The sequence below is a fragment of the Salvelinus fontinalis genome, chromosome 42, assembly GCF_029448725.1.
Source record: "Salvelinus fontinalis isolate EN_2023a chromosome 42, ASM2944872v1, whole genome shotgun sequence".
NCBI lineage: Eukaryota > Metazoa > Chordata > Actinopteri > Salmoniformes > Salmonidae > Salvelinus > Salvelinus fontinalis.
Window position 1 is genome coordinate 20,226,955 of NC_074706.1, and position 27,029 is coordinate 20,253,983.

Below are 27,029 nucleotides of genomic sequence, written 5' to 3' on the forward strand. Positions count from 1 at the left end.
CCTTGATGGACTGCAGACAAAGATTGTACAGAAAAGCATAAAGGTTTATATAAGAAACGCTTTACTGTTCACACAGAAACATGACTTTATAAAATGTTAACCACAGTCAAGCCCATCTCTAACACTGTGATTCAAGTACATAATATGGAGCCATTGGAGTTTATTTAAAAAAATCCATGTTGGTTGATTCAAGAATTAAGTATAATGTTTTGGTTTGACTGAGAAGGGAAACTTAGTCCCTTGCAACAACAATAACCAAGTCAGTCAGCACAGACTCAATTTTATATTTAATTTCAATAAAATGGTCAAACACTCACATAGTGAAGTACAGAACTTTTATTGCACAAAACGATACGTGACAAGTAGAATTACTGGTAACACTTGACCTTTTCTGTAAATCTGCCACCCTCGCTTTGATAAATTATTTTAGAATACTTTGGAAAAGGTTCATTACATTAAAACAGCTTCACTATTTTATATCAAGTAAACATGAATCAAGGCACTATCCTTACCTCACTATAAAACACCAGCATCAACCAAAAGGGACTAAGTTGGTCACTCTTCATCAGTGAAGCATGTTTACAGACACCATCACACCAACCATCACCATATCATCTACTCATCATACTTATTCTTTTGTCAGTTTCCTTTACATCCAAAACCAACAGAATGAACTACAAACTAACTAGTACTACATTACATGTCACTATACTATACATGGCCCGTGTGCATTTTCTGCTGGTGTATTCTCAGGTAGCTCCTTTCTGAGAACCTCTTCCCACAGTGTGTACAGGCGAATGGCCTCTCTCCCGTGTGCATCTTCAGGTGCATCTTCAGCTGGTGCTTGTGGGAGAACCTCTTCTCACACTGGGGGCAGTTGTAGGGTTTCTCCCCTGTGTGGACCCTCTGGTGTCTCTTCAGCTTGGACGAGTGGGAGAAACTGGCCCGGCACAGGTGGCAGCCGAATAGTTTCTCCTCCGTGTGTATCCTCTGGTGGATCTCCACCTGTTTGGGGAAACTGAAGGCTTTCCCACAGAACGAACACAGGAAGCGCTTTTCTTTGCCACCGGAGCTACTGACAGCGTTACTACTACTATCATTTGTCAATGGGCTTATGTAGCCATTTAGTGTTGAGGCACTGGCATTGTCTGATGTCTGGTTTAACATTAGGATAGTGTGAGGAGGACGGAGGCCAGGGAGTGTCTGTGTTGTCGCAGGGTCCATGTTCCAGTTGATAGATCCTATAGAAGGCAGGCTGAAGGAAGCATCTGTTAGGGGGTTAAGCTGAGGCGCCATCAATCTCTCTGAATCACAACTATAGGAGCAGGATGGAGCCTCGCTAGTCGAGACTGTGCCTATTCGTTCCTGCTGCATACGAAACTGGCCTCCACGTCCCCGCAGACCAAATCTACACCTCGCCCTGGTCTCAGACATTCTGTTGTCTTGGAGACTAAATTCAGTTGTTGTTTTGTGTTCCATTGTCTGTTTCTGGTTGTGGTTAACATTGTTGTTCCCCAGCCCAGAGTTGAGGACGCTGTCCCATCCACTGACCTCCACTATGTCACCTCTGGTCCTGACCTGCTCAGTGATGATGTCCCCTGGGCCTTTGTCTGCACCCATCTGGGATTGGGAATCCAAGATGGCCACCCAGTCTCCACTGTTAGCCTCCAGCCAACAACCTGCAGGAAGACTTTAGACTTTAAAAACATGGCAGAAAACTCTACATATGGAGTTTTTTTTGTCCATTACCTGGTGAAGTTGATACATTATGTGTTTTTGTATGTAAAAATAAGTTGCTGTAGGCTATATGTATTTATCGCTTACCTTGCTCCCCCATCTTTAGTCCACTCAGCAGATCAATGCTCTCTGGTCCGTCTTCTATTGTCTCCTCTTTGACTAGCAGCAGATCAGGCTTCCCATCCTCCATGTCTACTGACTAAGATATACAGAGTGAGAGGATGTTGGATCTGATATGAGCACCCTTCTATGGAGAATCTTCTGATTGGGCAATGAGAGATTGCTATGAGTACTATACACTATTTAATGGTGTGATAATTGAAAGGCATGGTCCCACACTTAAGACAAAATTCATCAAGACCTTGGCCCGTATCCCCAAAGAGTCAAAGTGCTGATAGAGGATCAGGTCTGTACTTGTCTGCATGGTCTCATTATGATCTAAAAGGTAAATAGATCTTAGATCAGCACTCCTACTTTGGAGACTTTGTGGATACGGGCTCTGACCTAATACCATTCAATCCATAGTTTACAGTGGGCTCACCTCAGTGAGACTGTGTGTGGTCCTGTGCTGCTCAGATGGTTCCTCTGTGGGTTCAGGAGGTGTAGTCTGGTTGTCCTCCATGACCATGGTCCCCTCAGGGTTCCCCAGACCCTCCTCCTTCACCAGCATCACCTCCAGATCCTCCTCCTCCTGGAAAAGAGAGATGTTACAGATTACAGACATACACTCCCTCAGGTACATACACACAGATAATAAACACACTTTCAACATGGAGTGTTTATCCATCCCCACTAGGTTTGAGTCCTATACTGTAGTTACAAAATGACTTCATTGATGTTAAACCCATCATGGCGGACATAAATATGTTGTGCGTAAAGATGTGTTAGCTATGATAAATCAAGTCATCGGACAAACCTGACTAAACTAGTTTGACAGGTACAGTAGGTGTTTGTTAGTGTGTAGGTATATTTAGTAAGTGTATTACGTGCAGTAAGGTGTATGCAGAATAGGGTGTATTCAGATGGATGTATACTAAAGAAAAGTTTCAATGAAAGTCTTAGAATGAAAAGTCAAATGTTGGTGTTTATTAAACATAAACAAGTTCTAAATACGCCATATGAAAACCACACATTCTCAACAAAAATCTGCATGAACTAGATGAACTGCAATAATATTCTCAGGAAAAATGTCTTGGGGGGGGGGGGGGGGGGGGGAAATTAAGTAGTTTAATGGAGGTAATGAAATAGGCATTTGTGAACATCATATAGCCTACACAGTACAAACACAATATGTAACAAACTTTAGGCTTATATATACATTATAAATCACACGTCTGGATGGAAAAATTCTACCCAGGAATATTCAACACAGAAATCTGTTACTCTCATTATTCCAAATTCATCTGTGGATATTTTCTACTGACAACAATTAAAATGAATCTTTGACTTTAATGCAGGGTTTGATCTAAACATCAGAAGTGATCGAGTGGAATGGTTACTTCCTATGTTAGAGTGGAATGTTTTTTCTGCAGGTGTATCCTGAGGTAGCTCCTTTCTGAGAACCTCTTCCTACAGTGCGTACAGGCGAATGGCCTCTCACCCGTGTGGACCTTCATGTGCATCTTCAGGTTGCCAGACTGGGCGAAACGCATGTGACACTGTGGGCAGCTGTAGGGTTTCTCACCTGTGTGGACCCTCTGGTGCCTCTTCAGGTTGCCAGCCTCAGCGAATCGCATGTGACACTGGGAGCAGCTGAAGGGTTTCTCCCCTGTGTGGACCCTCTGGTGGATCTCCACCTTCTGGATGCAGCTGAAGTCTTTGTTACAGAACATGCAGAGGAACCGTTTCACTTTACTACCGCCTGATTTTGGTCCCCCTCTCTGAGCCTTTGCCCTTTGGTCGTTTGAGTTCAATACCTGATCGGAAAGCCCAATCGATGTGTTCACTGGTTCGTGATCCCTGAGTTTGTGTAAAGGGGAGTGGGTCATAACATCTGGATTAGTCTCTAAGCTTTCCTTGTAATCTAAGAAATATCTGCCTTGTGAGTGTCCTTCTCCTAAGTGAGTCTCATTCCATATCAGAGGAGCATCGCCCTCAACTTTCACAGTCACCTCATCTACGACAATGACCTCCTCTTTCTTATCTAGGCACCCTTCAGCGTATAGACTACTACTGTACTGGTTCCAGTCCCCTCTAGACAGATCAGTCTGTGTCTCTAAACCTAATGGTATGTTGCCAGGGTCCATCTCTGTAGTGTAAGAACAAGACGGATAATTGACAGTCTCTAACACATCACCTGAGTCCTGATGGGAATGAACCGTCCTCGGGCTACCATAAAGAAAGTACTCTGAGCCGGGAGCAGGAGGACAGCCCAGTTTCTCTGGGTTTGACCTGTGGTCAGATCCTGTGTGTAAGAGCCTTTGTGTTACAGTTAAAGTCTCTGACTTGAGGGCGGCGTTCGGCGTTCCACTGACCTCCGTGATGCTGCATCGGGTCCTGTGCTGAGGCGCCGTGGCGTTGGCGAGGTCTGCTGTGGCTACACGGGGTGCTACTCCAGCCGCTGCTCCAGTCTGGATGTCTCTGCTGTGTTGTGGGTCGTCTCCTTCAGTCCTCTCCTGCTTGACCAGAGACGATCCTCCAGGACCTGCCGCCTCTGCATCTGCAGACTGACAAGAAGACACTAGGTTATTATCGGTACATTAGCTTAATTGGATAACAATCAGATAATATAATAACAATGTCGTAGGGAAGTCTCACGAGCTCCCATGTGGCAGATAATTAAGGATGACCATGTAAGCAAATGAATGGCTAAGGGGAGCCTTTCTAAAATAAATTAGCCACACTCTATGTACTTTCATTTTTTATGTTACACTATGACACTAACCTCTATCACAATAACATGCTGGGTTGAGGTTCCACTCCCCTCATCTATAGCTATGGGTTGGTCATCTCTCCACGCATTGTGTCCCGCTGGCTTCACAAAGCTCCTGTGGCCTCCAGTGAAATGTCCTTCACCTGAGAGTGATTGGGGGAAAAGTGGTGGTTAAGTTAGTTACTGTCAATGCTCAATGCTATATTGTACACTATTGACGCTGTCTACAATTGGCAAAAAGTAAGGTAACACTTCTTAAATTCTAGATATACCATTTATTGATCAACGTATTGTATTCCATGTATTCACATTGTTTTTATTGAGTAGATAATAGGAAATTCAGTAAATAAAGAATCTGGTTAGAATATGATAGTGTCTTTGCACAAGTGCTTGCTATCCAAAAATTGACCAAGACCCAATTCTGGTTAACACATCTGAACACATGTACAGAAGGTAACGGAGCGACAGGCACTGAGCTATTAAATGAACTACGACAAGTCGCGCATCCTCTGCCTTCTGGGAAATGTACCTCTTGCCATTCCTCTGTATCGGTCGACGACCTTGACACTACTGGGACGACTGGCGGGAACGCGCTCTCGTATTGTTCTCTCTGCGCGCTCCCGTGCCACCTTCAAGTCCATTAGTTGTAGTTTCCTCCGCAACCCCCTGTTTTCTTTCTGGCTTTGAGAGATTTCCAAACGAAACACTGCATAGTCGTTGTCTACGACTTTACAGATCTCTGCAACGGCTGCATTCGCTAGCACCTCCATGATGGAGGCTATTTGAGTGTGGAAAACCATACAGTTAGCCATTGTTAGCAACTAGCAAGCGTTACGTAGCTCTATCAACCAAGTCCTGTCTCCAACGTGAATTAAAGACCACCTGCGGTAAGTATGTGATGCTGTACAGTTAAATTAGTCATATTTTGAATTCCATGGTGTTAATAAACGTCTAAATTACAACAATAAAACCGCTAACGTGGAAATTGAAAACATGCACGATTACTGTTCACTTCCGTTTTCTACTTCTTCTTTGGTATCATGGTGTAAGCACATTTTATTTGTGCATGCCGCCACCTACTGTGTGATCGGCCACGTTACATTTTGTGATACAAAAATAAACAACGGGCAAAAGGGAGGAGAAAAAAACACCACCAACTAACCCAGCACCTATATAACACTATTTCATAACACAAATAAAAATCACCACCCAATTCCACTACTTTAACTGTTTGGGTTGATGGGACTCTTTCGTTCAGCAGACCTTGTAACTCTTCTCCAGTAAAACCTGGTATATCCAAGTACTTACCGTAGCAGCTGCCACCACAACATATATTTTCTGTGATTTACATTCCATTTCTGCGGTACAGTTGATAACCATGGCAATGAATGCTAAGAAGCCAATCTTACTGAAGCATACATTCGTATCACTCTATTGGCCAAGGCCCTTGACCCATCATCCTCTGCTCTACCTGGCAACCTCAACCTGTCTCTTGCACAGGTTGAAAAGCTCTTCTGATCCCCAGCAACATGGGCAACCCACAATTTACACAATGTTTTTTTCCACCTATACTACACATTCCTTTGTCCCATGCCCTCCTGCACACTTTTCACATTTTGGAATCTCCCTCCTACAACATGACCATAAGCTTGGCTTCTGAAACACCTTAGTGGGTTCGGCACAAAAGCTCTCACAGGATAACTGACGTATCCCAACTTGACTATCAGGAAAAGACTGCTTCAAAACTCAAAAGGACAGACAGTTTCTAATCAGTTTCACGACGCTCGCCACCGGGTCTGCTTCGCACCAAAACGGCGGGCGTCACAGACACAGGGAATATTCCATTTTAGTTGCTCAACCTCAACACTTAACAGCAACCCAGTAATCACTCCTTTCAAAGGCAAGTCATCCAAGTCTTTTCCCTAGGCACATAACGCAAAGAAACACAGACAGAAGAAACACAGAAAATCATCACAAGTCCATTTCGAGCTAACACCAATTTATTTTCTACCCAGCCTGAGACTACATATGAATCAGCCAAAAGGCAGGGATCCACTTTCTCCAAAAATGTCACTCCCACTGCACCCAAATCATCTTTTGCTTGGACTTGGAGGTCTTCACCACACCTGCCACCAGAGGTAATTCATCCTCACTCTCGTCAGGTAAAATTCCTGAGCCATCAGACAGCAGAATACGGTTTGTACTTGGAACCATTCTTCCTCAACACACATCGTCCCATTGCACTTCGCTCTTCTACTTCTTCCTTGCTATCCATAACCAAGTCTTTCCGTTTACCACGCTCATGCCGTGCCTAAATCCGCTGTACTGCTTGCAGCAGACACACTGATGGCCTTTGTCCAATACCTACCTTCTGTTCCTTATCCCAATTTATCTCTGTTCTCTCCATGCTCCCAAAACTTGCCACAGTCGTCAGTCAGGTTTCCTCCTCATCATCCATCTTAACTTCTTCTTCTGTGGGTTTTATGGCGGATTACATCCCAAAAAGGTGTATTGCCGCCACCAACTGAACAGGGTTGAAAAAACAATGTAAATAGTAAATTCATACGTGTTGTAGACAAACTTAATCCACACAACTAAAAATAATACATTTACAATACTCCCAATTCTTCTGTCCTTCAAAGCTCCATATCTCCCTTCTTAGGCTCGGGCCTGAGAGGGTGGTACGGCTCGTGACAATACTCGATGCAACTCCTCCGCTGAGAAGTCTTCCAGTCCCAGGAACCAAAATACTAGTCTGTATCATGTGAGAATGTGAGCATACTGCATACCTAGATGCTCAAATGGGGGACTTAGTAATACAAAAAAAATTCAACTCTTACCCCAGGACACTTCACAGGATGATAATAAAATAATCAGCTAAAGAATCATTCCCCTGCGTACATCTCAAGCCACAATTTCTCCCTGTTGTGGACATTCATATGTCTGATAAGGTAACTCACGAATGAGAAGCTCTTGTAACACAGCTTACACTTGAAGGGCCTCTCCTTGATGTGAATGGTCTGGTGCTTCGTCACATAGTTCGCCTTAGATAAGTGCTTTCCACACGTGGGGCAGTCGTACTGCTTGACTGCGTCCGTCCTAACGCTCGCCCTCCCACTTTGTGACCCAATGACACTGGAGGAGGTAGAAACAGGAGCCAACACCCTAACTAAGGTGGTTAGTCTTTGAGCTCCCTCCTCTAGCCATTGTTTAGATTGTGTGCTGTCTTCACCACTTCTCGTGGTGACACCCATCCTGACCCATCTGTATTGGTGGGGTAACCATGAGGTAACTGAGAAAGGCTAGACCCAGGTCCAGGCTTTCTATGAACCCAGTCACCAGGCATTTGACAAGACTCTGAAGGAGAAGACAGACTTACTGAAAGACTCCCACCAGGGTAGTCTCTCACTTTGTTTGTTCGTATCATAGGAACAGGAGGGACTATTTCTAGCGAACTGTTACTGTAGGACCTAAGCCTTCAGAGGGAGCAAAAATCTTCCAAACGCCTACATTGTATCTTCTGTAGCCGGACCATTTACTTTATAGCGAAGGAGGAGCAATACATTTTGGTGACATTATGAATGAATCAAACAGCCCTGGCTGCGCTTCGGGCTGCCGCTTACACAGAGACAGAAACAGCACAGACACAAATGTAACATGCAGCATAAAATAATGCAACCAACAAAACAAAAACCACTGTTTACACAACCTACTGTAGCCTAACACCACTATCACACCATCACCAAAAGTAACAACAGTGACACATCAAAAGTGAGGCTCGTGGTGCTGAAAGGACAGCGACCGTAATACATGCGCACTCCATGGCTAAAAGAGAGCGCGGTTTTGGTCAAACACAGACACGGCAGATAGACAGCATCAAATAGTGTCAAAGAATAAGCAGCCTATTCACAAAAACATTCAAATCAATCTATATATCCTCTCTGAAGGCTTAGAAGGCCTTCAAGGTTCGCCACTGGTTCCCAGGATGACATGCTCTGATCATCATGGATATTGTGGCGTTTGTATCATAGGAACAGGAGGGTCTATCTCTATCAGCCCCAGGCCCTGCTTCATCCCTGCACTGAGACTGTGAAGAGAAGGGTCTGTTCTGCAGACTGGAGCCTCTGCCCCTTTGATGATGACCAAGACTGAAGATGTTCGGTCTACCTGTCCACTGGTTGTGTTCTGTGTGGTGGTGGAGAGTCTCTGTATCTCGTAGTTGGGTCCTGGTTCTGACTCGGGAAGGAACAGCAATGACTCCTGATCCAGGGCCATGGTTTGTCACCAGCCACTTCAGAGATCCTGTCACTGCCCTAAAAACAAATAGAAACCTTTATATGCTCTTCTGTACTAAGTCTTTGCTGAACATGACATATTATAAAATGTTAACCACAGTAAGGCCCATCTCTAACAATGTGATTAAAGTACCTAACAATATGGAGTCATTGGAGTTTATTATAAAAAATGTCCATATGTGTTGATTCAGGAATTAAGTATAATGTTTAGGTTCGACTGAGATAAGGGAAACGCAGTCCCTGCAATGATACAAAAATATCCAAGTCAGTCAGCACAGAGTCAATTTTGTATTTGATTTAAACAAAATGGTCATACATTCACGTAACCTGGTGTACAGTACTTTTATTGTACAAAACAATACATGACAAGTAGTAACTTTTCTTAGTATGGTAACACTTGCCTTTTAGGTAAATACCGCTTTGATCAAAAACATTTTTGAATAGTTTTTGAAAAGATTCAACATTACACACATCTTCACTACTTTATGTCAAGTAAACATGAATTAAGGCACTATCACTTCCTCATAAAACAGCAACATCAAACATGACAGGTTGTCACTTTTGATCAGTGAAGCATTTTTACAGACACCATCACCACCAACCATCACCTTATCATCTACTCTGCCTCATCATACTCATTCTTTCCTCAGTTCACCTCATCCAGTTCCCTACTACATCCAAAACCAACAGAAATAACTACAAACTAAAAAGTACTACAGTGGATTCAGAAAGTATTCACACACCTTGAATTTTTCCACATTGTTGTGTTACAAAGTGGGATTAAAATGGATTTGTAATTTTTTGTCAATGATCTACTTAAAATACTGTCAAACATCAGTAAAAAAGTAAATAATTAGAAAACACTAATATACTGTTTCTACATTATATAAGTATTCAACCCCCTGAGTCAATACATGTTAGAATTACTTTTGGCAGCGATTACAGCTGTGAGTTTTTCTGGGTAAGTCTCTAAGAGCTTTCCACACCTGGATTGTGCAACATTTGCCCATTATTATAATTTTTTTATTCTTCAAGCTCTGTCAAATTGATTGTTGATCATTGCGAGACAACCATTTTCAGGTCTTGCCATAGATTTAAGCAGATTTAAGTCAAAACTGTAACTCGGCCACTCAGGAACATTTATTTTTTTCTTGGTAAGCAACTCCAGTGTAGATTTGGCCTTGTGTTTTAGGTTATTGTCCTAGTGAAATGTGAATTAATCTCCAAGTGTCTGGTGGAAAGCAGACTGAACCAGGTTTTCCTCTAGGATTTTGCCTGTGCTTAGCTCCATTACGTTTCTTTTTTTATCCTGAAAAACTCCCCGTTCCTTAACAATTACAAGCATACCCATAACATGATGTAGCCAGCACTATGCTTGAAAATATAGAGAGTGGTACTCAGTAATGTGTTTTATTGGATTTGCCCCAAACATAACACTTCGTTTTCAAGACAAAAAGTTAATTGCTTTGTCAATTTATTTGAAAACAGTATGTATGTTTTGGAATGTTTAGGCTTCCTTCTTTTCACTCTGTCAGTCAGGTTAGTATTGTGGAGTAAATACAATGTTGTTGATCCATCCTCAGTTCTCACATCACAACCATTAAACTCTAACTATTTTAAAGTCACCATTGGCCTCATGGTGAAATCCAAGAGTGGTTTCCTTCCTCTCCGGAAACTGAGTTAGGAAGGACGCCTGTATCTTTGTAGTGACTGGGTGTATTGATACATCATTCAATGTGTAATTCATAACTTCACCATGCTCAGAAGGATATTCAATGTCTGCTTTTTTTATTTGTACCCATATACCAATAGGTGCCCTTCTTTGCGAAGCATTGGAAAACCTCCCTAGTCTTTGTGGTTGAATCTGTTTGAAATTCACTGCTCAATTGAAGGACCTTAAAGATAATTGTATGTGTGGGGTAGAGATGAGGTAGCCATAAAAAATGATGTTAAACACTAACATTGCACACAGAGTGAGTCCATGAAATTTATTATGAGACTTGTTAAGCACATGTTTACTCCTGACCTTATTTAGGCTTGCCATAACAAAGGGGTTGAATACTTACTCAAGATATTTCAGCTTTTCATTTTTTATTAATTTGTAAACATTTCTAAAAACATAATTACACTTTGAAACTATGGGATATTGTGTGTAGGCCAGTGACCAAAAAATCTAAATGTAATCAATTTTAAATACAGGCTGTAACAACAAAATGTGGAAAAATCAAGGGGTGTGAAAACCTTCTGAAAGCACTGTACATATTACTATACATGCGCTGTGTGCATTTTCTGTTGTGTCCTCAGGTAGCTCCTCTCTGAGAACCTCTTCCTGCGGTACAGGCGAACGACATCTATCCCGTATGGACCTTCAGGTGCATCTTCATATTGTGCTGGCGGGAGAACCTCTTCTCACACTGGGGGCAGCTGTATGGTTTCTCCCCTGTGTGGACCCTCAGGTGCCTCTTCAGGTTGGACGAGTCTGAAAAACTGACCCGGCACAGGTGGCAGCCGAAAGGTTTCCCCCCTGTATGCATCCTCTGGTGGAGCTCCACCTGTTCGGGGAAACTGAAGACTTTCCCACAGAACGAAGACGGGAAGCACTTCTCTTTGGTGCTGACACCTTTACTGATTCCGTCTCTATTACCATCATTTGTCAATGGGCTTGTGTAGCCATTTAGTGTTTTGGCATTGTCCGAGGTCTGGTTTAACATTAGGAGAGTGTGAGGAGGACGAAGACCAGGGAGTGTCTGTGTTGTCGGAGGGTCCATGTTCCAGTTTATAGATCCTATAGAAGGCAGGCTGAAGGCAGCACCTGTTAGGGGGTTAACCTGAGGCGCCGTCAGTCTCTCTGAATCACAACTATAGGAGCAGGACGGAGAATCACTCGCAGAGTCTGTGTCTGTTCTCTCCCGCTGCATACCGACATCTCCCTGTCCCTGCAGACAAAATCTACGCCTCGCCCTGGTCTCAGCCAGTCTGTTGTCATGGAGACTATGTTTGGTTGTTGTTTTGTGTTCGACTGTCTGTTTCTGGTTGTGGTAAACAGTGTTGTTCCCCAGTCCAGTGTTGAAGATGCTGTCCCATCCACTGACCTCCACTATGTCGCCTCTGGTCCGGGCCTGCTCAGTGATGTCATCCACTGGGCCCTTGGCACCCGTCTGGGTCTGGGAATCCAAGATGGCCGACCAGTCTTCTCTGTTATCCTCCTGCCAACCACCTGCAGGAAGCGTTTAGAAAATAGACTTTAAAAACATGGCAGAGAGTTTTTTTGAGTTAGTTACCTGGACCCGGTTTCCCAAAAGCATCTTAAGGCTACGTTCATCGTTAAAACCTTCGTATGAGCATCGTTAATCTGTTTCCCGAAACCATCATTACTAAAGTTGCTCTTGAAAACGCTCGTTATTTAACGACTGCCTCAGACCACTCGTAGAACAGCTAAGTACGTCGCTTTTTTTGCCCATCCACATCACTTTATACACAGAATCAAGATGTTTATCGGTCTTTCTGTGACAGCCAATAACTTCAGAACGAATGTGACCGTGACTACAAAACTACAAATACAAAGTTGCTCATTTCTTTGCATAACAAGCGAAGGATATAAAGATGCTTCAAATGAAAACCCAGATGACAGTATTAAAATAGATACAGTAGGCCTATAGGCTACAGAGAACTGTATTTTGAATGTTTAGTTTTATTTAGCTATTTGTATGCTACTGTCTGTCATTTTTGCCTCAATATATTTCATGATGTGTAACATGTGCGCAACGATGTTCCAAACCTTGATCTAGTGCATTATTATAGGGTACGCATTAGAATAAGCCACCTCAATATTTGTAGCCATAGTTGATACTATCTCTAGGAGCTGATCCGTCGTCAGTATTGTGGAATAATTCAAATGTTAAAGGTAAGATTGGAAAGGGAGAACGCTGATCCGACAGCAGCGCTGCCTTTCTTTTTCGATCCTATCAGTATCGACACATGCCTCAACAACGCACTTAGCGAACGTTCTCTCTGCGTGGGGTTTTGGGAAACGCATGTTACATTTTAGGACGTTGTAAGAAAGATGCATCTGTAAAAAAAACTTGTAAGCCTAAGTTCCATCGCTATAGGGAAATCAGGCCCTGGTCATGTTCATTCATTATAATGTGTGTTTTTGTATGTAAACATGTTTTATTAACTTCATTTTATGAATCAAGAAAAAAATGTTACAAAATAATAGCCACTATTCCCATTGAATATCTATTACTGTATGTAGGTTATATGTATGTCTCCCTCACCTTGCTCCCCCATCTTTAGTCCACTCAGCAGGTCAATGCTCTCTGGTCCGTCTTCTATCGTCTCCTCTTTGACCAGCAGCAGATCAGGCTTCCCATCCTCCTTGTCTACTGACTGTAAGAGATACAGATGAGAGGATGTTGGATCAAGACATCTGATATGAGCACCCTGCTATGAGCATCTTCTGATTGGGCAATGAGGGATTGCTATGAGTACTACGCACACATGTTAGTTGATTTGATACTATACAAATGTACACTGAACAAAAATATAAAAACGCAACATGGAACAATTTCAAAGATTTTACGTTGTTACAGTTCAAATAAGGAAATCAGTCAATTGAAACAAATTCATTAGGCCCTAATCTATGGATTTCACATGGCTGGTAATACAGATATGCATATGTTGGTCACAGATACCTTAAAAACATGTAGGGGCATGGATAAGAAAACCAGTCAGTATCTGGTGTGACCACCATTTGCCTCGTACAGCGCGACATCTCCTTCACATAGAATTGATCAGGCTGTTGATTGTGGCCTGTGGAATGTTGTCCCACTCTTCTTCAATGGCTGTGCAAAGTTGCTGGATATTGGCGGGAACTGGAACACATTTTCATACACGTCGATCCAGAGCATGACAACCATGCTAAATGGGTGACATGTCTGGTGAGTATGCAGGCCATGGAAGAACTGGTTAAGAACAGGAACTGTGTACAGATCCTTGAGACATGGGGCCGTGCATTATCATGCTGAAACATGAGGTGATGGAGGCGGATGAATGGCACGACAATGGACCTCAGGATCTCGTCACGGCATCTCTGTGCATTCAAATTGCCATTGATAAAGTGCAATTGTGTTCATTGTATGTAGCTTATGCCTGCCCACGCCATAACTATCATGAGGCACTCCGTTCAGAACGTTGACATCATCAAACCGCTCGCCCACACGATGCCATCTGCCCAGTACAGTTGAAACCGGGATTCGTGCGTGAAGAGCAAACTTCTCCAGCGTGCCAGTGGCCATCAAAGGTGAGCATTTGCCCACTGAAGTCGGTTACGTCGCCGAACTGCAGTCAGGTTAAGACCCTGGTGAGGACGATGAGCAGATGAGCTTCCCTGAAACGGTTTGACAGTTTTTGCAGAAACACTGGTGCAAACACAGTTTCATCAGTTGTCCAGGTGGCTGGTCTCAGACGATCCTTCAGGTGAAGAAGCCAGATGTGGAGGTCCTGGGCTGGCGTGGTTACACATGGTCTGCGGTTGTGAGGCCGGTTGGACGTAATGGCAAATTTTCTCAAATGGAGGTGGCTAATAGTAGAGAAATTAACATTAAATTCTCTGGCAACAGCTCTAATGGACATTCCTGCAATCACATTTAAGAGTGGCCTTTTGTCCCCAGCACAAGGTGCACCTGTGTAATGAACATGCTGTTTAATCAGCTTATTGATATGCCACACCTGTCAGGTGGATGGAATATCTTGGCAAGGGAGAAATGCTCACTAACAGGGATGTAAAGAAATGTATGCACATTTGAGAGAATTACGTTTTTTTGTGCATATGGAAAATTTCAGGGATCTTTTATTTCAGCTCATTAAAACATGGCATCAACACGAAGCTTACTTAGGTCCCCAGCACAGTTGAGCCAGTCACGTGTTTGTTTGTAAATAGCGCAACAGGAGAAAGCGGGAGCAGGTAAGTCCAGCTGTGTATTGACATGGGTCGTGTTTTATATTTAAAGGTAACTGGGAGTTTTTTTGTTGCATCAAGAGAGTGATCAAGGACGTGCAATTATAGTTTTTCTAAACAGAAAATACATTAGAGCAAGACATTCGGCAGAAAATAGCTTAATTTTCATCAGATGACAACAGAAGTGCAACACTATTTGACTGGCAGCCACACAAGTAAATAGACTTTAAATTGACTTTTTTTCTACCAAAAACGATGTATGGCCAATATCTTTCTACTGTTTAGACCTATCATAGAAAGAATGTAGCTAGCTACATGTCTTAATATTTTGCTGAAAGTGAATCTAGCATTTTACCATCGAAAATAGGCTGGCTACACCAAGAAATGTACCGGAGAAAAAAAAAGCTACACATCAGTCTGAGTTCTCATTCAAGAGGAGTTGCAACTGAAGTACAAAATTGCTCTGATGCCGAGCACAAATTACAATAAGAAGCATTTTAGATCTGCGTTAACAAAACGCAGCAAGATATTTCTTATGCGTTGTTTTTTTCCCTGCGTAAAAAATACTGCATTTTGCGTTAACACGACCCCTAGTTTAACTTGCTAAATCAGTGTCTGTTTTAATAAGGTGGTGGGGCATCATATTGTGTTAGCTTTCTGTCGTGTTTGAGAAGTCAAAGCCATTTGGATTAGTTATCTGTACAGATGCCACTGTTATCTTGATTTCCTTGCATTTCCCTCTTCTCATAGCAGGCAGGCCCGTTACAGACGCCACACATACACAGTTGTAGACATGCTGCTTGAGAGCCAGTACTGTATGTATCAAAACTTTGTTCATTTGCATAATGTCTCTCATTCACATTTACTTGTAAATGTCCAAACTCAAAAAAAATCGGTATGTTTAACTTCATGAGCTGGATTGCCTGTCTTTGCAATTCGTTTATTTTCGTTTGCGCTTGTTAGCTAAATATGTTATCAGCCTCCATGGAAATTCGCTATCAATTGTGACAATTTTGTGAGAATTCTGGTAATAGACACCCAATGGGCTTTTATTTGTTTGTTTCCTGGGTTGAGAGGACAGTATGACAATATGAACATGTGGATACCGCCCAACCCTATCTAAGTGTAGGGAATCGTTGTACCATCTAAACCGCTGTGAAATATCTTGTCAATAACCGAAAAGTATTTCCAGCTGGTGTACAAAACCGAAAGTTAAAGACGCAAAAATTTAACTTTTGAACGCGAAGCATAAAATTAGTGCACATAGAAAAGATCTACCACTTATTAGACTTGCTTTCAATAAGAATGACAGATCTATAACTGTCATTTCTATGTGAATTTGGTGGGGTCGCCCAAAAATGTACATAATGCAGTATTGATGGTTTGGTGATTGAAAGGCATGGACTTTCAACATGGTGTGTTTACCCATCCCCACTGTAGTTACAGAATTACTTAATTGTTGTTAAACCCATCATGGTGTACATAAATATGATGTGGGCAATAACAAGTCAGCTATGATAAACAAAAAAAAAATCAGACAAACCTGACTAAACTATTTTGACAAGTACAGTAGGTATTTGTTAGTGTGTGGGTATGTGTAGGTATATTTAGTAAGTGTATATTGGTTATAAAGCGCTGTCAGGTGTTTGCAGAATAGGGTGAGATCAGATGTGATGTATACTTAAGAGTCTCACTGAAAGTCTTAGAATGAAAAGTCCCATTTTGTGTTTATTAACCCTTTCCACTCACAGCCCGTCATTCCGTGTACGGGTTGAAAATACATGATTTTGTCATTGATAAGCACCTAAATTGGAATGCAGTACAGTAACATGCTATATATGACGTCAGAGCTCCGCTTCCCATCACTATATGAGATTTGACTGACATCCGTTATAAACTTGAGCACTGGGATGGGGACAGGTGGGATGGGGACAAGATGTCCCCATCCCACCTGTTAATTGGGTTACTTTAGCACAGTTGTTGTTGTCTGAGTGAGGGGGATGCTGGGAATTGAGTCAATGTGTTCAGAAAGATGAGACGTTGAGGATTATAATAACTACCACTGATGTCATACGAGCAAACCACACACCTGTGTCCAAATGTGCACTTCACATTTCCATTTTTGAAAACATGTCATTTAGAGTATCAACGTTTATGATCACCATGTTTGATCCACCGTTACAAGGATGACATGCGTTAAACCCTGGGTTGTCCTGAACACAATGAGCCTGTTTGTCATACTGTGAAGAACATTAGCCGCGGAACACGCACTTGAATACACTCATGACTCCATTCTATGTGCATTCACAGATTGACATTTCAGAGCCATAAGGTTCTATCAGGGTTCAGGCATAGCATGTTACAAATATTTCATTTGAAAAGTACATATATGTAATGACTAAATTAAGAGAATATCATTCTTTCTAATCCCATCAATATATGAATTCATGTTCATCACACATTTTGTTAAAGCGATAGTTTACTAAAGTGACAAATACACCATATCCTATGGAGAACGAGCAAAAGCTAAAGCTTAGCTCTGGATGAGAAACTGATATGTTTTTTGGGTCTCTGACACCCACAATCAAACTACAGTCAAACTTTCAATACATTTCGTAACTTTGCAATTTTTGTGAAATACCCCTTCCATGGAGGTTTTCGTATTGAAAAACAGCAATGCCTCTAATGGGCCTTAACAACCTCTTAAAGATCCTCCCCTTTTTTCAATTTTCACCTAAAATGACATACCCAAATCTAACTGCCTGTAGCTCAGGCCCTGAAGCAAGGATATGCATATTCTTGGTACCATTTAAAAGGAAACACTTTGAAGTTTGTGGAAATGTTAAAGGAATGGAACACAATAGATCTGGTAAAAGAAAAAAGTTATTTTGTATTTTTTTGTACCATCATCTTTGAAATGCAAGACAAAGGCCATAATGTATTAGTCCAGCCCAGGTGCAATTTAGATTTTGGCCACTCAATGGCAGCAGTGTATGTGCAAAGTTTCAGACTGATCCAATGAACCATTTGATTTCTGTTAAAAATGTATCAAGACTGCCCAAATGTGCCTAATTTGTTTATTAATAACTTCGTTCAAAATGGTGCACTCTCAAACAATAGCACGGTATTCTTTCACTTTAATAGCTACTGTAATTTGGACAGTGCAGTTAGATGAACAAGAATTTAAGCTTTCTGACAATATCAGATATGTCTATGTCCTGGGGGAAATGTTTTGTCACTTACAATCTCATGAGCCTACGTTAGCTCAATCGTCCCGTAGACAGGACACCGATCCCGAAGTTAAACATGCTCTAAGGCACCTGTATTTATTTGTAAACAGCTTAAATTATGGCCATTCTTCTGAAAAAGCCTAAGTAAATAATTGAACAAGAGGACCAGAACCTATGATATGAATAATCAATGACTTGGCCCTAAGGTTCTATCTGCAAAATGTTTGGATTATTTTTCATAAATCCCAGAACTGTTTTTTTGTGTCTTTCATGGTTCAATAAGTGAATCATCATACATACAATGATGTTTTATTGACAGCACATCATTGTGTGATTCAAAGATGTTTGCGAAGATATCACCTTTTCTTTATCACAATTCTGACATCACACATGTGAAGGACCACCTAAAGAGCAACTATGTGAATAACACATTTTTGACCAAAATGTGAGAACCTTTATAGTCCCAAGGTCTCAAATTGTGTGATGGTGGGGACGCAGGGTTGTGTTCCAAACAAAAAACTGCAAGTGTGCTTGCTTCAGTTCCTCAATGGCAATGCTAGCAGAGCTCAAATAAGCCATAATGTCATAAAAGTGCATTGAAATTACTTCAGAACAATGCACACTTCTTTAAAACCAGTTAGACCTCTCACTCAAACCATTTTTGTTACTTATCTTGCTCCTACTCCAAAATTACAATGAGTATTCATATTATGTTACTGAATGTTTCCAGAGTATTTTCAGATTTTGTTATTGACAAACGCCATGAAAAGTACAGTAAATGTCCAATGCACATAAAATCAACAGTGTAATGTTTGGATTCAGTCTTGTCAGGTGAACTGTTGTGTCTTCACCTTTGGTCGAATAATTTCCCCATCAACTCTAAAGTGTTCTCCTTCAATTTCTACCATGGTAATGCATATGCTTTTAATAGTTCTTCTGTTAGAAATGTCAATTTGGCCCTATCCATATTGACCAATTTCCACGGGTGGAAGGGGTTAAACATAAACAAGTGTTAAATATACCATATGAAAACCACACATACACAAAGAAACTATTCATTTTCTCATTAAAAGTGTTTTGGGTTAATTTGTGAACATCATATATCCTACACAGTACAAACACATTATGAAACAGACTTTTCAGGTGTGGATGTGCCTTATGTGTACAAAACATAAGGAACACTTTCCTAATACTGAGTTGCACCCAGAACAGCCTCAATTCGTCAGGACATGGACTCAACAAGATGTCGAAAGCGTTCCACAGAGATGCTGGCCCATGTTGACTCCAATGCTTCCAAAGTTGTGTCAAGTTGGCTGGATGTCCTTTGGGTGGTGGACCATTCTTGATACACACAGGAAACTGTTGAGTGAAACACCCAGCAGCATTGCGGTTCTTGACACACTCAAACCAGTACGCCTGGCACCTACTACCATACCCCATTCAAAGGCACTTTAGTCTGTCTTGCTTAGTCACCCTCTAATTGGCACACATACACTATCCATGTCTCAATTGTCTCAAGGCTTTAAAATCCTTCTTTAACCTGCTTCCTCCCCTTCATTTACAGACTGAAGTTGATTTAACAGGTGACATCAATAAGGGATCATAGCTTTCACCTGGATTCACCTGGTCAGTCTGTCATAGAAAGAGAAGGTGTTCCTAATGTTTTATACATTCAGTGTATATCACAATGTCTGGATGCAATATTCTGCCCAGGAATATTCAACACTGAAATCTGTTACTCTGGTTATTCCAAATGCATAATTTCTGTTGACAACAATGTTAATTAATATTTGTCTTTAATGCAGGGTTTGATCTAAACGCCAGAAGCTATCGATTGAAATGGTTACTTTCTAAGTTAGAGTGGAATGGTTTTTCTGCTGGTGTATCCTGAGGTATCTCCTCTCTGAGAACTTCTTCCCGCAGTGCGTACAGGCGAATGGCCTCTCTCCCGTGTGGACCTTCAGGTGCATCTTCAGGTTGCCAGCCTGGGTAAAGCGCATGTGACACTGGGGGCAGCTATAGGGTTTCTCCCCTGTGTGGACCTTCTGGTGCAACTTCAAGTGGTCCTGGCGGGAGAACCTTTTCTCACATTGGGGGCAGCTGTAGGGTTTCTCACCTGTGTGGATCCTCTGGTGCCTCTCCACCTTCTGGGGACAGCTGAAGCCTTTGTTACAGAACATGCAGAGGAACCGTTTCTCTTTAGTATTGCCTGATGTTTCTCCTCCTGCCCGAGCCTGGGCTCTAGCCCTGTCGTTTGAGTTCAATACCTGATCGAAAAGGACGGGGCCGTGTGAATCAGAAAGCCCCATCGACGTGGACTTTGGGTCGCGATCCCTGAACGCGTGTAAAGGGGAGTGGGTTGCGACATTTGGATTTGTCTCTATGCTTCCCCTGTAATCTAAGAATTCTCTGCCCTGTGAGTGTCCATCTCCTAGGTGACTATCTGCATTCCATATGGGAGGGGCATCACCCTCCACTTTCACATCTATGACCAGACCCTCCCCTTTCTTATCTAGGCACCCTTCAGAGTACACACTACTACTGTACTGGTTCCAGTACCCTCTAGACAGATCAGTCTGTGTCTCTAAACCCAAGGATATGTTGCCAGGTTCCATCTCTGTAGCGTAAGAGGAAGACAGATCATCACTGCCAGTGTCTAATGTGTCTCCTTCACCATCTCCACGGGAATGAACTGTCCTCTGGGTCTGGTGAAATACTGGTAAGTAATCTGAACTGGGAGCAGGAGGACAGCCCATTCTCCCCAGCCCCAGTCTCTCTGGGTCTGATCTGTGGTCAGATTCTGTGGGTAAGAGCCTGCGTGTTACAGTTAATGTCTCCGTGTCTGTCTCTGACTTGAGGACGGCGTTCGGCGTTCCACTGACCTCCGTGATGCTGTGCCGGGTCCTGGGCTGCGCTGGAGCGGTGGTGGGTTCCTCCGTGGCTATAGTGGGCGCTGCTGCTGCGCCAGCCGCTGCTCCAGTTTGGATGTCTCTGTTGTGCCTTGGGTCCTCCTCTCCTTCAGACTTCTCCTGCTTGACCAGAGGCGATCCTCCGGGCCCTGCAGCATCTGCATCTACAGACTGACAAGAAGAGAGGAGCTTATTATTGGTACATGACTTGAATTGGATAACAACGTCGTAGAGAAGTCTCACAAGCTCCCCTATCCCCTATCCTCCTTAATTTGCCTTCTCTAATGGACATTCCTTTTTGATCTGTATCTCTAATTAAGGTCATACATGTGTCAGGACCTGTGTCAGGTCATGTTGTACCTTTGAGAAGACAGTCTGGGCTTTTCAATTATATTATGTGTGGTGGTATCACCGTCATAATTATTTTTTTTCTTCCTGGTTCTCCAAATGGCTACAATCACAATTACCATCACAATTAGTAATTGTATAATTATCATTTTTGTGAGTTTGATATTCAAATTGTTTCTAATTGGTAAATCTCAGTTGTAGTTTGGTCATCATTTATTCAGATTAAATAAGAGCTTGTTGTGATGCTGAGTTATTTACCGAAATGTTGGTTTTTAAATAACTAATTAATGGACTCAATTATTTGAATTCCATTTAGTTTGTTGTTGGTTTGTTGTTGCTCTCAACGTGCCGTTTTTCAAGAGAGATCTCTCTCTGGGATATGTTGCCCAACTCATCATAGTTAAGCATAGAAAATGTGGTAATTAACTACAATGACCAGAATCAATTGCATCTTCATCTGCCTGTTCTCATTGCAGACAGACATGGAGAAGAGCGATAGAGAGACATGAGAAAGAATGTAGTTGCTTAGGTATCTCTACATGACAATAAGTTCATTGATTGAACGTTTTTATTTAGCAGTCTTAAAAGTATGGCTTCTCTACTTTGATGAACTACTGAAATGGTGATTTCGTCAAACATCTAGGTTAACCTACTAGGCTGAAGGGTGACTCTTTGGGGAGCACAGAGATCGATGGCTGCAGTGTTCATTTTGTCACCTATTTTAGATTGAGTTTTTATGACTAAAATACCCATTTTAGTAATTTCATCCTTCTTAGTTTTAGTTATTATCAGTTGACTACAACTTTGGACAATTTTAGTCTAGCTATAGTCACAATCATTTTAATCATTGTAGTTATTTTGTTTTACTGAACAGGTCATACAAACCTCTAACTTAACTTCCATCATGCTCATAATAGCTTCCACTTCCTTATTCACAGACATTTTAGTCAAGTAAGTCAGTGCATTATTTTCTATTAAATAATAAAATATTTAGGCAAAGTCTAACTTCCATCATGTGTACATTCAGATAGCCTTGTACATCTAGTTCTACTATCCCCTCTTATACCTTAGCTGGCAACAGTGATTTTGTGCCATATTGTAACCAATGCCAGCCATACTTAACCATATACTATAAAGCCTTGGCTACAGGGTAAACAATTTACAGCTCTGATTTTTCTCCCCATCATAACTGTCATGGGGGTAAATAAGTGGTTTCCTTAAAGCGGAGAGTTGGAGCTTTCCAGAAATGCCAGAAGTATTACTGTCCTCCTAATAATCAACAAATAGCATTTGTTAACAACCGCAACTCACATTTGCAGATCGGGAGAGACCGCATCCAACACAGATTAATGAATAACAGCACACATTGGAAAATAGAGCTGCTGATTAAATCAAAGCAAAAATAGCCTACATGAAAGAGAGAGTAAACATTATTGTTAAAGTTGAAGTTAGTTCCAAGTGAAATCTCACTTCGCATCAGTTAAAAAGATTAGGGAGTGACTGAAGAGACTGTTTTTTATGCAATACTATTGAGCTCGCCAGCTTGTAGTCCCCCCAAAATTGTATGAGTTAGCATTTTCTACCTCTGGTTCGTTGGGCATTCCTCTGGGGGGAAATCATCAGGTTTGGGGTATAAGCCAAAAGTAAGACCTGAGGTTAACACAAGGCTTCGGAGATCTTATAGGTTTTGTTCTATGAGATAAATGTAATGTTAACTTACTGATATTATGAAGCCTTTATGTGCTCAAAATATGTAAGTTGCTAACGAGTCCCTAACGGTCATAAAAATGTAACTACAACATAAATCCGTTTTTTTTGTGTGTGTTTTTTTACATCTCTACGCCGACTACGTAAACTAGTCTAAGCTACAATCCACCAACATTCTAGTTAGCTTTTTTAGCTTTCTACGTAACTCTACGTACATTTGTGCGGCTGAATTTTTGGAATGCAGCCCAAAAACGGACCTACATGTTACCAACATCTTGATATTAACCTGGCCAGATTGTATAATATGGATAATTTCGGTCGTCACATTCTGCGACTACAGCGGTGTATTTGATCTACGCATGTGCCTGCACCAGCAGCGCAAGTCTCACTCTATGCGTATGTACTAGTGAAGTGAGTTCAGAAAAGAATGCATTTTAGAAATAGTTTTCACGTACAAACTTTATATGTCCGAACTCAGAATCAAATAGGCTTACCCAAAATAACATGGATGCTGTGGTAGAATGTTTATTTTGATTGGGGATTTTGATAAATGCACAGAATCGCACCAGGTAGCCTGATTTCAGATGTGTCATGAAAAAGATTATTAGGGAAATCGTTCTTCTTGCAAAGCATGTAACCGTTTAAATCAAACTATTATATGGTGTTCTTATGGGCCAGTCCACCGGATCAGCTCTTAACACCAGCCACTCTACACGACAAAGGCTAAACATTTCTAAACCTGACAAAACTTTGTCAGAGTCTACGAACGCACGTACTAGTACTTAATCGGCCGACCTAAACCGTCACACTGAACAAGCCAAGACTTCCTATAATCGTTTACGACCTAAGAATTTGCCCACATCTGGCTTTTACCAGATCGAACGAAAACGCAAGGATGGTATATTATTTTTCTTCAGGCTGCAACCATATCTCTACAGCGGGAAGGTTATCGTTTTGAGAACGATGTTGTAATACATTAACTTTGGGTCCGTTTGATAAGGTAAGCTAAATCTGATGTAGTTTTATTTTTTACGTGTTAGCACATCTTTTCACTTGTTTTGATTACATAAATGCTTCAAAATTCACAAAGTTATGTTAGCTGATGATTTTCATATAACACAATGTATAAGATCTCCTAAGCCTGCGTTTACCAGACCTTATTTTCGGCATTTATAAAAAAGAACCAATAATAATTGCCCCATAAGCTTTGGCCAACGAGCCATAGCCTCCGTTTGTGCCTACAAAAATACGCCTTTAATATTGCTCTCTATTACACTGACCTCTATCACAATAATGTTCTGAATTGAGGTTCCAGTGCCCTCGTCAGTGATTGGTTGGCCATCGCTCCATGTATTGTGACCCGCTGGCTTCCCAAAGCTCCTGTGGCCTCCAGTGAGATGTCCACCTGAGTGTGAGGTAGGGAGAAAATAGGCGTAGGTTAGCTACTGTCAATGCTCAACGGTATATTTATCAAACATCGTCTAGAATTTACAAGGATGTAAGATAACTAATCAAATTCTTGATATACTATTTACTGATCGATGTATTATTATGTAACATGCATCACATTGCTTTCATTGAGTAGATAATAGGAAAGGCAGTAAATCAAGAATCTGGTTAGAATATGACAGTGTCTTCGCGCAAGTGTTACTATCCTGCTTAACAAGACCCAATTCTAACACATGTGCAGAAGGGAATGGGGCGACAGGCATTGAAATATGAACGTCGACAGGCCGCGCAGTCTCTGCCTTCTGCAAAACGTACCTCTTGCCATTCCTCTGTATCGGTCAACGATCTTGACACTACTGGGACGACTGGCGAGGACGCGCTCTCGTATTGTCCTCTCTGCCCGCTCCCGTGCCACCTTCAGTTCCAGTAGCTGTAGTTTCCTCCGCAATGCACTGTTTTCTTTCTGGCTTTGAGTTATTTCCAAACGAAACACTGCATAGTCGTCGTCTACGAGTTTACAGATTTCTGCCACGGCTGCATTAGCTAGCACCTCCATGACGGAGGCTATTTGAGTGTGAAAAACCATACAGTTAGCCATTGTTAGCTAAGCAGCTAGCTAGCGTTACCTAGATAACATCTATCAACCAAGTCCCGTCTCCAACGCGAATTAAACACTACCTGAGGTAAGTATGTAATGCGATGTAGTTCAAATAGTATTTATTTCAGTCTAGGGTGTTGTTAAACGTCTAAACAAGAACGCTAACGTGGAATTTGTATTTGGTCGCTTGACTTCCGTTTACTTCTTCTTCTATAATATTACGGCGGTCCTCAAACGTTAGAGGTGCATGCCGCCTCTACTGTACTGGAATGTGTAGTCAAGCACAGCTAAATGAATAGACTAAACGAATAAAGAAACGAACATTAAGAGAAACGAAACCTTCCTATCGAATCCTGTATTACTAAGAAAATAAAAAGAGCCCTGTACTTACAACAATCCATCAACACATGCGTCACTGCTTCATCAACCATACACTCTGTACACAAACCATTTTCATGCTTGTCAACCAGACATAATGACGAGTTCGATGTACAATGTCCTAAACGCAACCACCACCTCTTCCTTCATAATCAGACCCTTGAATCTTGGTCCACCTTTGGCGGGCATATAAATGCTGGGCCTTGGGTTCTGAGTCCCACCTCTTCTGCCCCACATCTATCATAATTGCTCTAATCTTACATTTGGCCTCACCTCGTGGAGCATGAATATCAATTATATCTCTTTTTTAATACCCTTTTAAAGCCCATAACACAGCACACAATCCCAACAACACCCAAACAATGGCTAGAGGTCCAGGAGGGAGCTCAAATACTAACCACCTGAGGTTTGTGGCTCCTGCTTCTACCGCCTGTTACAAGAGCCGTTCTACGTTGCAGAAGGGCCTCTCCTTGGTGTGAACGGTCTGGTGCTCCTTCACATAGTTTGTTTCAGCGAAACACTTCCCACATGTAGTGCAGGCGTACGGCTTGTCAGCGTCAGTCCTAATGCTCAGCCTCCCACATTGTGACCCAATGACAGAGGCGGTAGAAGCAGGAGCCACCACCCTCAGGTGGCTAGTGTTTGAGCTCCCTCTTTGACCTCTAGCCATTGTTTGGGTGTTGTTGGGATTGTGTGCTGTGTTATAGGCTAGATACCCTGATGAAGACAGCATGTCTGTCGAAAGGTTGGACATAAATATTTTTGCATCTGAGCTACTAGCGGCTCTCCTTTATTTTCTTATAGGCTAGGTACCTCTCATGGTGAACCCCCATCGTGACCATGTCTGTATCCGTGGGGTAACTGAGGAAGGCTAGACCCAGGTCCAGACCTTCTATGAACCCAGTCACCAGGCATTAAATGAGACCATGAAGACAGATTACCACCAGGGTTGTCTTCCATCACTCCCTGTGAAGGCTGAAGCCAAGGGTGATCATGGATACTGTGGTGGTTGTATCATAGGAACAGGAAGGTCTCTCTATCAGCCCCAGGCCCTGCTCCATCTCTGCACTGAGACTGTGAAGAGAAGGGTCTGGGCTGCCGACTGGATCCCTGACTGGAGCCTCTGTCTCTCTGATGACCATCAGGACTGTTGTTCAGTCCATCTGTCCACTGGTTGTGTTCTGTGTGGTGGAGTCTCTGTCCCTAGTGGGTCATTCCTGGTTCCGACTCGGGAAGGAACAGCGACGGCTCCTGATTCAGGGTCCTGATCTGGGGCCATGATTTGTGGCCAGCTGTTTCAGAGGTTCAGTTTCTCCCGCCAGCAACTCCTGAGGTGCGTTCAGTTCGCTTGAACGTTTGCTACGTTGCACAATGGTTTGTACTGAACAACACGTTTCCTCAAAACGTTCTTGTAAGTACTTGAATAGACTGAGGTAAGTTTGCTCCCATTTGGTGGGTGTGGCTTGAAACAATGAGTGACATATTTAAAAGGGAATGGGCATGCTGACAGTGTTCCCCAACCCACAAGCCCTCTCCATTTTGTAACT

General features: G+C 42.2%; 2 protein-coding genes and 1 long non-coding RNA gene across 7 annotated transcripts; 1 reads left to right on the plus strand and 2 right to left on the minus strand.

The window, feature by feature from the left end:
• Positions 1–321: 321 nt before the first annotated feature.
• LOC129841485 (zinc finger protein 473-like) lies at positions 322–5,421 on the minus strand. The gene is made up of 6 exons (XM_055909766.1): positions 5,139–5,421; positions 4,622–4,752; positions 4,212–4,403; positions 2,279–2,428; positions 1,825–1,936; positions 322–1,679 (listed from the first exon to the last, which is right to left on the minus strand). The coding sequence occupies exons 1-6, from the start codon at positions 5,419–5,421 to the stop codon at positions 712–714; spliced, it is 1,836 nt and encodes a 611-aa protein (XP_055765741.1). The 3' UTR covers positions 322–711.
• On the plus strand, positions 5,407–11,297 carry LOC129841487 (uncharacterized). Its single transcript, XR_008757336.1, has 3 exons — positions 5,407–5,496; positions 6,625–6,747; positions 11,209–11,297. It is a non-coding gene; the product is annotated as an uncharacterized LOC129841487 (long non-coding RNA).
• LOC129841486 (zinc finger protein 358-like) lies at positions 6,588–25,346 on the minus strand. Of its 5 annotated transcripts, XM_055909770.1 has the most exons (7): positions 24,822–25,341; positions 24,338–24,462; positions 20,976–21,173; positions 13,182–13,293; positions 11,997–12,121; positions 8,777–8,922; positions 6,588–7,133 (listed from the first exon to the last, which is right to left on the minus strand). In XM_055909770.1, exons 1-7 carry the CDS (start codon positions 25,102–25,104, stop codon positions 7,091–7,093), a joined length of 1,032 nt encoding a protein of 343 aa, XP_055765745.1. In that variant the 5' UTR covers positions 25,105–25,341; the 3' UTR covers positions 6,588–7,090. The 5 variants fall into 5 exon arrangements, with proteins under 5 accessions (XP_055765745.1, XP_055765746.1, XP_055765743.1 ...); XM_055909771.1 differs by having other exon boundaries at positions 6,588–8,922; positions 24,822–25,340; XM_055909768.1 differs by lacking the exons at positions 6,588–7,133; positions 8,777–8,922 and having other exon boundaries at positions 9,228–12,121; positions 24,822–25,340.
• Positions 25,347–27,029: the final 1,683 nt, after the last annotated feature.